The sequence below is a fragment of the Plutella xylostella genome, chromosome 15 (assembly GCF_932276165.1).
Source record: "Plutella xylostella chromosome 15, ilPluXylo3.1, whole genome shotgun sequence".
NCBI classification, from domain to species: domain Eukaryota; kingdom Metazoa; phylum Arthropoda; class Insecta; order Lepidoptera; family Plutellidae; genus Plutella; species Plutella xylostella.
The window spans coordinates 2,870,171-2,883,130 of NC_063995.1; the positions used below are offsets into that span (position 1 = coordinate 2,870,171).

At 37.2% G+C, this 12,960-nt stretch overlaps 1 protein-coding gene across 1 annotated transcript in view; it reads right to left on the reverse strand.

Annotated features, from left to right (window-relative positions):
* Positions 1–12,960, reverse strand: part of LOC105386568 (voltage-dependent calcium channel type A subunit alpha-1) — a 109,155-nt gene that overhangs the window by 30,797 nt on the left and 65,398 nt on the right. Inside the window, 5 exon segments of the mRNA XM_048625967.1 lie at positions 418–573; positions 1,247–1,347; positions 2,937–3,076; positions 4,562–4,694; positions 8,751–8,885. Coding sequence (XP_048481924.1) covers positions 418–573; positions 1,247–1,347; positions 2,937–3,076; positions 4,562–4,694; positions 8,751–8,885 — 665 coding nt within the window.

A 12,960-nucleotide genomic window follows, 5' to 3' on the forward strand; every position in this document is an offset into this window, starting at 1 on the left:
ACCACGTTGGTCTAGTGCGGGTTGGTGGACCGGTTTGTTTAACATACTTGGGCTTAAACGGAGAGATGTTTGATAGTTTTACATACATTTACCTACATTGACGTACGACGACGAATGATTGACATTTACATACATATGCTCACGACTGTAATCGCCGAAGGGGTAGTCAGAGGTGACTCGAAAGGTGTGTCACCCACTTTTCACGTGATAGTTCGCGAGATTACAATGCACTTAGGGTGCACATCTAGAATTTACATGTGCAGGTTTCCTCACAATGTTTTCCTTCACCATAACATTTACTTGTTTTGTTGGATGACTATGGATTTCATAAAAGTGCAGGTAGAATAAATAGTTGTATGACACGGCTGACAACAACAGTCTTATAGATAAATTGTTGAATAATAAAGGGGTACTCACTAATATCTTCTAAATTATAACAAGTCTTATGCAACGCCCCGGAATAGAACTCGAGGCCGATGATAGCGAAAATGACGATGGCGAATAACACGAGCAAGCCGATCTGCAGCAGCGGTGCCATGGCCTTGATGATGGACTTCAGCACCACTTGCAGGCCTAGACACGCAAAGGAACGGTTAGTAACTGAATAGAGAAACAACGCCATCTGTTGCTGGAAGAACGAAGGTGATACGATTCTAAAGATTTGAATTTCGTATGTTGACGGGTGTGATGTTAGCTGCTTATTGAATTGACCAATGCGCGGGTAATTAATCTCGGCTAACATCAGGCCCGTGATTAGTTGATCCAATAGGTTTCTGAAGAGGATGTATTAGAGGTACTTAAAAGTTATAAAGACTCACATCAAAATGATCAGGGTGGAAGTATTTTGGAAAAACGCTTCGGGCTATTAGAAATGACTCGGTATGGTAAGGTTAGGTCAAGATAATAAAAACAAAGTATAATACAACAAACAGCTAAATAATTTCGTGACATAATAATGGAAAGATATCTACAAAGTATGGATAAAATAAAGACATCGTGCAGCTGGTTTGAAATCTAGGCTGTTGCATAACTGTTTTTCTACATGAACTTTGAATAAAACTTTACGTCACGAATCCACATTCATCGCGTTCAAAATGAAAGTTTAAACTTTCTGTACGTATCCAAATACATCTCACTATGTTGCAATTTCCAATCTAGCAGCAAAACAGTATATCAACAATGAGAAAACAGTTATTCAACAGCCGAACTACATAAAAAACTAGGCTAATGAAGTACTATCACTCACTAGGGACGCCCGAGACTAATTTAAGGGGCCTCAGCACCCTAATGGCGCGCAAGGTCCTGAAGTCGACTTCGGGCGCGACCTGCGGCCTCAGCGTGATGATGCTGCCAAAATACACCCCTCACTATAGTACTAGCGCACTGGATGTACTCTACTGAAGGTTGTGCTTGGTTTACGGGACGGATGAAGGGGGCTATTCTGTCAGCTGACCGAGATTGCATGTTTTTCGTGTTTGTTTTTAGAATTTAAATTTTTAGATAGTTTGAAGCAGTTAAGTTGAAAAGTTTAAGATTGTTTTGAGATTGTTTGTTCATAATAATTGATCGCAAAATGATGACATCTACTTTTCAAATAACGACAGTTTCATATTTATGTTAATGTAATTGTTATGTTGATTTGAATGAATTTCAAGTATGAACGAAAAAAAAAAATATTTACAGACAGTTTTTGAATCGAATATTTAATTGTTTATTAGAAGATACTTGCTATACTTCCAACGTTAGTTCTAAAAGGTCATATTCATTTACTTTCTATCAAAATGCAATTAATTAAGAAATCGAAAGTATTTATAGTAAAACATCTAAATTAACAAAGGAATTCAAAACTAGTACTAAGCACAACCTTCAAATTTAACTTGTAACATGATTAAATCACTAGCTTAAAAACTACATCTAAATAAATTATATTCACATCTAATTATTGAAATCCCAGTAGCGTCTATTACTTTAAACATTATACGCAGTTAAATCTATTTAAACTTCATTCTAGAACTCCACACGTCAAAAGTAAGTACTTATTCAAAACTATCTTTCATTTCCCTATTATGAGTACACTGTTTAATTAAACAACAAAAATAATGTCAAAATACAACTTTCAATATATAAAAAACCTATATAATATAATTATCAATCAATCACAGTACGTTTTGAGCACACAAGTCAAAACTATGAAAACGCTATTCGAAAATGTCTAGCGATATAGTCTCGAGACCTACGGGCTACGCTAGCAAGAAACTCCAAATATGTAAATATATATAAACTAGCGAGAGTATATGTGTCTATATATATGACCGTGGCTCAAGGGTTTACTTGGTATCCTGGAGACGAGCTTGAGCGGTCGGAGCACTCGGAATGAGCGCAGCATGCGGAGGTCCACGTCCACGTTGTATTCCGCGAATATCGTCATGGACCTGACACCCCCGGCATACACCTCATTATGTACGGAATGTACCTCGCTTTATATTTATCACTATATTATATTATATATATTATTATGTATATATAACACGCATGTCTTGTAAAGGAGATTGCTGTTAGGCAAACCTCGCTTTATATATATGATTATATATTATACTGTATATATACAACGTACGGCGTGTAAAGGAGATTGCTGTTAGGCAATGCTATCTCTGGTTGAATAGGGGTCACGGTATCGCGGCACAACAATAGTCGGAGAAACCTATCGATTAGGTTGTGACGTCGGAAGAATAGTTGAAATTTTATATTTAGTATTCAGTTCGAATTCAATTAGAAATCATTCTAAAACTTTCACAAATATCTTACCAATGTTTAAACGTATCATAAACCTGATAGAATATAGGTAGATATTATATAATGTTATGGATTAAGAAAGTTAAAGTTAAGTTTAAAACTACAACTAAGTACTTAATATTAATAGGAAAAAGTCAACTTACCCGGTTACTACTACGAAAAAATCCATTATGTTCCAAATGTTTCTAAGGTATGACCCCTTGTGTAAAACAAAACCTAAAGCTAAAATTTTTAACGAGGCTTCTACACAAAATATTCCTAAAAAGAACTCCTCGGTTTTTTCCTGAAACAAAAGAAAAACAAAATTATAGTTATCTGGATTAAATCTGTTGGCATATAATCGTTTACGATAATAGTTTGGCAGAATGAGCTTGATTAGTTAAGTATACCTGCTAAAAATAGGCTCAATATTCGTACGGTTTTAGATAACCTAATTTTAATACGAATAGGTAACTTATATTTTACTGTTATGTCTCCGGGACGGGACTAACTTTATAATCAAGAAGGTGAACATACGAATGATCTTTAAAGGGATGCTACCAACAATAAGAATCATTACTTATCCACTGAGAAATACGAATAGGGTTAACTAACATCAACATTTTCAATACTCTTACAATATGCTTAAGGTTTGCCGGGTGAGTAGGGTGACTCAGGAAATCATACAAAAAATATGTATAAACGACTATGCAGAGACCTATATCGTTTCTTCAAGGGGGAGATAAGCCACGGAACCTTGCCGCATCCGTCTACTGACAGTAAAATTTATAAACTTCCCACACAGCAAAAATAGACTTCAAGTGTTAATGCTATTACGGCTTATACGGTGTTTTGCGTTACAGTAATAGTAAGCTAAAAGGGGGTGACTATAAACAACTTTGGTTCTACGACTTAAAGAAATTCTAAAAATAATGTAGGTAGGTTACTGCGGATTATACTTCGCATATAATAAATATATTGTTGTTGAATTTAAGTAAATTACGTTATAATTTCTCTTTATAAAATATAGACTACAATTTATACACTTATTATCTTTCATGTCTGAAATAAATAAACTGTAGTGATCAACAAAGTTTATAAGAAGCAGCAAAATATTTTTTTGTGTAGGTATTTCCAAAAAAGTTGTTCAGATTGACCTCCTAAATCAATCCCTTTTAGCATACTTTACTCTTTTTAGCACCCTGTATTTAATATGAGTATTTAATATGAATTAAAAAATTAAAAAATTAGTAGGTATTTACCTTATAGCATAGAACACATGTAATGAGTAATGTTCCATCCTAAATAATTAATGTTGTGCATGCATGTTTTGGGTATCAATGTAGAACAGATGTTTAGTTGTATTTTTTAAATTTTGTAACCATTGTTATCTGTTTTGTGTGCCTCAATAAATAAAATAAAAAATATAGTTTAGTATAGTATTTGATATGTACCTATTTAATATAGTGTATTTATGTATGGGGAAATAAGTCGAGCATACTATTTATGTATAAATAAATAATGGTTTGAAAATCCCGGTCGCTGCTCAGCACAACTACGGGTTAGTTATCGACGTAGATAAACCATATGGCGATTCGCGAATACTGATTGGTGGAACGCGCATTTATTTTAACGAGTTTATCGTCATCGATAACGAACCCTTGTAGCGGTCGCTGAGCGATAAGTCATCAGTCTCGTGAGGCACCAGATTCTGCGCCATTTATCATTAAAGAACGCGTGTAGCGGTTGCTGAGCGATATAGGTATCAACAGTCTCGTGAGGCACTCACCAGATTCTGCGCCAGGATGGTCTTGTCGCCGTTCGGCAGGTGCTCCTCCAGCGCCAACACCACGCAGTTGGCGATGATGGTGAGCAGCACCGCGTACTCGAAGGGTGGCCACTCGATGATGAACTTTGTATACCTGGATTAGAGTGGAGAATGCGGTGCGTTAGTCAGTGTATGCTAGTACTGGTGAAGAGTTATGTAGTTTGAGGAAAGATCTGATTGAGGCCTAGTTTCACCATACTCTGTTAGAGTATTAACACCACTGTTACGTTATAACGAGGGATTTGTTGATGATTTTTGGCACATCTATCAAGAATTTTAGATGGACATGGCGTATAATTTTATTTTAGATGACACTTACAATGTGTTAATAATCTAACCGACTATTGTGGAACTAGGCCTACAATGTTTAATAAGTATGGGCATGGGCATATTTTGTTATAAATGTTTTGAATGTCGACCGTCAAATGATGAACTTTGCAAATCAATAATAGCGTATACAGAACAGTGTTTGATGGAACATTAACTTATGTGGCGTTCCAATATACGTACAAGTAGAGTTATAATAAGTGTGTATTTATCGAAAAAAATATTCCTGCATAAACAAAGCATTGTTTTTGCATATGTTTGTATATATATTTAACGTAATATCGCTTTGAAAGGCGAATTACACATACATACTGCCTAATAGCTCTTTTTAATGTAGGTATTACCATAAATACCAACAGCTTTTCGCTGTCATTTGCAATAATAAGTAGGCATGTAGTATTATTTTAAAAATGCGCTATAAGCAGTCGAATTGTTTTTAAATTATGTATATAGGACAGGTCAGGAGAATATTAACATGTGAAAAACAGTTGCAGTAGTCGTAAGTTGCTTGTTTAATATATTAGAGGTAATTTATTTGTGGTGTGTATATTCATGTTGTATGCAAATCGGGTCCTGCTAAGCTGTTGCGTTGCATGTTATCCCTACTAATAGGTAATTATGCGGATAGGACTAAAGGTGCTACGACTCTGCTACGACACGGCTACGATATTTGCTACGGGTTGCTACGAAACCGGTCTTTGTAGCAAGCCAGGCGTGAAAGCAAGCAGCCAGCTTGTTTATGTTGCTAATGTTAATTATAGGTATATATATAAGGCAGGTATATCTACAAAGTTTTACTATTTAAATTATGCATGTACCTATATTATGTTTTTCGAATGGAAACCTGAGAAGTTTAATAGGTAATTAGACTTTATCACGGGATTCGACAGATGCTTATAAGGAAGGTTATGCATCGTTCAACCTCTGCTGTGCTACCACAAAAAACTTATACACCGTTTTAATTATTGTTTAAAACGAAATTTGACAGATTTCGTAGGCGTTTGACAGCGCTAAACATCTGTTAAATACTGTGTAAGTTTTTGTGGTAAGGCCCCTGGTGTTTTGTGGTAAGATCGCTTATTTTTTCTGTGCATGTGATAGGTTGGTACCCTATTCCTACCTAGCAGGCGACTTTAAATGTATTTAATGAAAATGGGCGTTTTGGGACCTATGTCCAATAAAGATGAGACATACATCGTTGAATAGCTCTTTTCAAGTGAGCAAAAAAGTATTATGGCGACAAATCCGTATAAGTTGTCCATTTTGAAATATATTCATCGGAAGGAAGTATTTTTCTATGGCATTGCACTCTCTCTCCTGATGACAGTTAGGGCGTAATACACGTAAACACGTATTATTGAAATTGGAGAAATTACTTTCAACTGGTTTTATTTACTGAGATAATAAACAAATATAATATTATATGAAATATGATCATTTTGTTATAAAAATTCAAAATGAATGTGAAAAACTAACAAAAACATTAAAATAACAGAAATAAAATATAAAAACTTTCAAGGTACGATTATTCTAATTGGACAGTAAATCAAGACTAGAGCTTCGACGAACTACGACGTATCACTCATTTCTATTGGTGCTGGTCCCAGCTTCCATATATTGGTGCCCATCATCATTTAACTTATGTATTGCAGTCATCCTTTCACACTATTTACATAGAAAGCAAAAGTTTCATAAGTTTCATAGTGACAAAGCCTGTCGGTAAGCATGCTTCGTAGTCATAATCTAAAACTGATAATTACCTATTATCGCTTCAGAAAGTAGCAAATTGAAAGCTGAACATGATTATAACCTGCCTTGGGAACATGCTTAATAGATTATCCGTACATAATAACGATAATCCCATCCCCTGCACTCATCTAAAGGTATGGGCCTACTAGAATTTAATAGGAAACTAAGTAATAGAAAAATATGCTAATGCATGTAAAATGACTGAATTCAACCAAGAATCGTTCGCTTTAGCCCTGCTGTTCCTTACACAGGGTGTAATTTTATCAGTAATGTTCTTATTTTCATATAAATACTGCCTAATAGTTGTTTTTTGACATACTTTCACAATGCAACAAACTCCAAAAACGTAAAAAACAACTGCATGTTGGTTGAAAAAGTTATACAGAATGTATGACTGTAAGTTATTGCTATTTATGTAAACTGGCAATTACTTAATTGGTTGAAATTTTATTTAGACATGGTACAAAAGTGTACTTATTCATGTTAATGCACAAGGCTGTACCTACACACATTGTGTATAGTACGAGTACGTTAAACAGGTGAACAGACACACCGGGAGTTACCTCAAACATTTACCTTTTTACAAAATGCACGAGGGGGCTAATCAAAAGTCCATTTAATATGTATAAGCGGTACGTAATTCAGCCTCGGCCATTCTGCAAACAAGCTGCTTTCAGAGGAAATTCTGCGCGCAGCTTTACAAGTGTGAGTAAGTAAATATAGTTTACAAATATAGGTAAGTATACAGGTTTTTGCGAAACATGCGTTATGTGCAAAAGATGATCACCTAAAACAACTTTTACTGTATGGAATTCGGGTAAAACATAGCTAAAAAATAAAAAAAACAGATTAGGTATTGCATAAACCAGTGCCAGTTCCATTTACAGTCTACCTGCCCAGATGAACGAGATTCATGGGATGTACACAAAAGTAACAAAAGCAACCGTGTCACGGGTAAAAGAGATTGAAAACGCTTTTTCAGCGAAACCGTTTGCTATCCTATTCAGGAAAACGCTGCGTTTCAGAAGCAACTGTGGGATCGTAGGTGTAAATAGGGGACTATACAGGGTGTTGCAAAAATATGGTGAGTCAGGGGGTCAAAAGTGGTTCAGAATGCACCCCCTGACATGACACGTGAACCCCCTGAGTAACACACACCCTTGCGACTTACCTACTGTCAGTTTCAATAACTCTGTCGAGGACTGGTAGTCACTTTCATACGATTTAGACAGGTTGTAAATTTAAATGTGTCAAAATAGTATGAAAGTAACTACCAGTCATCGGTAGATAGAGTTATTGAAACTGTCAGTTAGTGTACCCTTTTTGCAAAACCCTGTAGGTACATAGGGCAAAGCTAGCCGGGTTGGGGGGCAGCATCAGTTGTGGGTTATAATAGCGTAACTGACGTAACAAAACGGCATCAAAGCTCGCGCATTTTCGAGCCGTTTTTTTATGCGTTACAAATCTCGAGTGAAGGTAGGTGGTACATAATAATGGCGGTGGGATCCATAACGTAACAATGCTATTCACTGAGATGCAATATTATTGATGAATGTAATGGTTGTTTCACGCATACACACACGAGTGAACTCACAACACTTCTTTTTACGATCTGTGGTTATGCAGGAACAGCAGGATGTTGCAAAAGCCGAGTGACTTTTTCCAAAGAAACTTTGGACACGTGACTTTATGATACGAGCACTCAGTACCTAGAATATTTTTTCAGAACTTCCAAAAGTTTTCAGACTAAATTTCACTTATTCAGCTTTTGCACACCAGCTATAGGTATAATACACTCACGTGCAATGAAAAAGTTCCATCTGCTATTGACACTCCATATGTCACTGGAACTTTTTCATTACTCATGAGTGTATAAGCCCCAGTTTCACCATACTTTGTTAGATCATAACAAAGGATTAGTTGTTGACTTTTGACACATACCATATGTCAATAATTTAATAAGGATATGACGTATAATTGTTAACATTACAATGAAACAGGAGCGTTAATGATCTAACAGACTATGGTGAAACTTGGCATTAAGCTAGTACATATTATGTTCTGGCTGACTGACCTCCGTATAGGATTTTCGTCGGAGAATATGAAGAGTGACGTGGGCCCCGGAGTAGCGGGCTGTTGCGCGCCGCCCATGGTATCAGCTGACGCCGCGCGAGCCTGCGCGCCCGCCGCCTCCTGCGCTGCCGCCAACCTGGAAACGAGAATGTCACCAATAAGTATCACGGGTTAAAGTTGATAGGGTAAGAGAATGGAAAGCGACCGGCTACCGGACGCGTAGCTAAGATGCAGATATAATCAAGAGGGCGGAGCAGTTATGATTGAAAACTTTTGGGACGATGATGATGTCCTCTTCGTCGTATCCGACAACAGCGACTCTTGCTACACTCTGTTATGTGCTCTGTTTGGGACGATAGTAAGAGACTGGGGAGCTAACTTTACTTAACCCTTGGACTGCTGAGCGTCGCGGCACCTAAGCTGATTGTCGAGAGGCCGCCGGCCGGGGCAGTTATCCCCAATCCGCCAAAATGGTTGTAAGCAGTTGAAGGGATAGCAAAATAAGGTTTCGAGAGATATCATGCAATAGTAACAGATAGTCGCAGTAAGCTACGCAGCGCTCCGAAACTTCGTATTTCATACCCTTCTGAAAGCCTAGCACGGGGCGCAAGACGTGACAAAAGTTTTGCATCGCGCTCACTCATATCGTGCGGCTTGACGGCACACTTTTTGCGAACCGTGCTAGGGCACCTTGTTTGATTATTTATACGTAGTTTTTCAGTCACTGCAGTTCAAAATTAAATTTAAATATTCGTGTCTAGCCATACACAAGTCTATGGTTGGCCTCCAAAATGACAAGTTACACGGCATGATTCTATTACGGAAACAATTAGCAGGAATTGTAGTCGAAAGTTATTTCAAAAGAAACGTCACACACACCAAACTAGTTTAGGTACTATCACTATTAATTAATCTAATGCACCATTCGGGTTAAGGGGAGACGCTTAATTCAAGATAGAATAATCGCCCGTTTCATACTGTTTAGGGTAACAAAGTATATCTGTGGGATAAAATACACCCTCTTAATATATGTTTCAGATAGAGATATATATTCATTATAAATTTTATCGCACTGATAACTTTTCTCCAATCATAATTTTTTTTATTATGAAAAATCTCTTACTATTAAGGAAAGCGGTAGTTTACCAATTGATGGATAACTAAGTTGGGATAGCTACACGTATTCGCAATGCAGTGGGGCATGCTTTATCAGTCGTGTGATACTATTTACCATGTTTTGTAGAAAAACTACAACGATAACCTTTTTACTAGTTTTCCTGTTCCTGCTGTAGGTTGGCTGGTAGAAAATGCTCTTAGCCTTAAGCCCTCCTTTTGTACATTTATTTATTATATTTTTGCAATAAAGAATTAAATAAATAAATAATAACATGCAACTCTCAATCGTGAACCCCGTAGCGTAATTTGCATATTTGATAAACCACCTGAGCCACCCGAAAACGCTCTTGAACGAGATATGAGAACGTCAATATTGAGCTTCCTCCCCTTAACCAGACTGTCCCGGTCTCACCGGCGTTACGTGTTGCAGGCGAGCCACTGACCCACATTCAGTACATATATACACCCATAGATATATATATATATATATATATACCACATAATACACGGCTCTACTGCAACCAGCGCGAATTTAACAAGGACTGTACAAACCGTTTCGATATTTTTATAAATGTCGACTAAGGGCTGATTTTTCAAAAGTCAAATAATAAAAATGTTATATCTGTCGAATAAAATTGTTGCTGTCACTATCTAATACAAACATTCAGACGCGACAATATAAGAATTATTCCCCAGATAACTTTTATCTGACTATTGAAAAATCAGCCATAAGCCGATTTGATCAAATATGGCCAAGAACACTAAGGTTATAATAAGGGTAGGGTAACATTACGTATGATCCTGAAAAACGAAAATCAGTCACCCGTTTCGGAGCTACGATATCACAGACAGATACTCACACACATTACAGACACGAAAAACATATAACACCCCTCTTTGCCCGTCTTAAAAACACGATTCGGCTCAAAAATACTTATCCTATCACCCTTTAAAGAACAGCTGCGGACATTGAACACCTTCGATTTTATTCAGTCAAAAGCAGGGCTAGGCTGGCGTTACAGGGAGGTGAGGCGACACCGGGGGTAGGTAAGTACAAGAGGGGGGAGGGGGGGTCGAGTTATTGGCCGAAGTGAAGGACGGTGATCGTGTTGGCTCTTGTGCCCTTCGGTGTTGCGTTTAGTTTACACAACATTGTCAGGTTGATGTGCTACTTGAAATGTGTGTAGGTAGGTACGTATGTGTATGTGTATAGTTCATAACATCCATACATAATAGATAATGATAACCTGCATAATCAGCCTGCAAACATGTAAAGCGATTTTGCTAAGAATTTTTTAATTATCACGGCAGTGCGCCCGCCAAGTCGAGCAAAACAGCGGCACGGCCGTACCATCGTTTTCTCGAACCAGTTTCGAACCACTATAACATTGTTGTGGAAAAAAATAGCTGTCTGAATTTTCAGTACACAATGAGGCCTTGTATTAATTGCTTCTATGTGAGTACAGAAGTAATAAATTTAATAACTTACACATTATCCATGCACTAATCACTAAAAGTTGAATTTATCAACAATTTCATTCACTGAAACTGAGTAATTCGAATAGATTTTTGACCCCTGTTAATCCAAAATTAAGTACAACGATGAAATTTTACACAACTCATTGCACTATTTACTTTTCGTAATATGAGTAATATCTCTGTGACTGACAGGAAAAAATAAGTGTGTATTTTTACAACTACCCACTTATTTCAATATTGCACGAAAAAAGTGTTCCAGTTTAAGAACATATTAAAGTAATGAAGTTATTATTCTGAGGCACCTTAATTTTAAAATTACATCGTAGTTTCGAACCACGATACCTATAGATGAATAATAAAGAACCGATTAAAATGATCTCTCCATGACTTTTAACCGATTTAGTTTTATTTAAATAGCATTCATATTAAGGCGTGTACGTATGTACGTTCCTATATAAAACTTCCGGCACAAATCATTATGCTTTTACCACTAGACAGACAGACTAGACAAACACTAGGCAGTCTAGAAAATAGGATAAATAAATTAGTTAAGTAGGGACAATACATAAAATACTCTGTAATGGCACAGTTTCAGTTATAAGGACGCCAAGAAATTGTATGTAAGAAGCACCGTACCACTTGGCCACTTTCCATTTTCTATTAAACATGTCTACAACATCTGAGATTATGTCTCTACCTACAAACAATTTACTTAGGTTTTGTAAGGATACGCTCTTATCTCTTATCCCAAAATTAAAAAACGCGACCCTTCTCCATCGAAGTAGAAAAAAAACGATGCCCTTATCCTTATGTACTTACCTAACTATCCCAATTAATATTGATCTCTCAAGTAAATCGAAGTTTATGATAACATAGTCAGAACTTTTAGATCCCGCAGAAGTGCGGAAATACTGTGTTTGATGCATAACACTCGCGAGCAAAAGAGAGGTTCCGGTGAAATAGCACCAAATTACTCCTAAACGGAAAATGTTTACATTTTTCCAACAGCCTTAGCTGAGATGGACAAGACCACAATCGTATTTTCAAGAGAACAAGTATAACTAACCACAAAATTTGCTTATTTGATGACACGCCCCCACTTATAACCAGACTCATCACTCATACTAATCGACTTTTAACAAATCATGACAAAAAAACAAACAACAAGCAAAAAGGAATATTACGAGACGAGTACGGAAAAATGACCCATCGGACGTGACATTGACAAATTATTAACCCACACCATAGGGGTTTTGCCGCTCCGCCATTAACGGTCTCCGCTGACCTCAAAGCCTACATATAAATAGGCAAAAAATATTATCTGGGTGCGTTCCAAGTTCTATCTGGGCGTTTCTGAAGATGCTAGCAGACACGGCGACGCCCCGACGGCGCGGCGCGTGGGAGCCAGCCGAGCCTGCTATAGCCAGCCCCAGGCTAGCTATATCTATATACGACACCCGTATTTGAAAGTCAAAATTGGAGCGTGCCGCATTGTCTTTAGCCGTTGCTGGTGTGCCTGTATGTGTGCAGTAATTAGCCATTGTTTGGCGCCACATTCACCGGCTACACTGCGATTCCAGTCACATCCGAATGCATGACAGAAATAAACTGGAAAT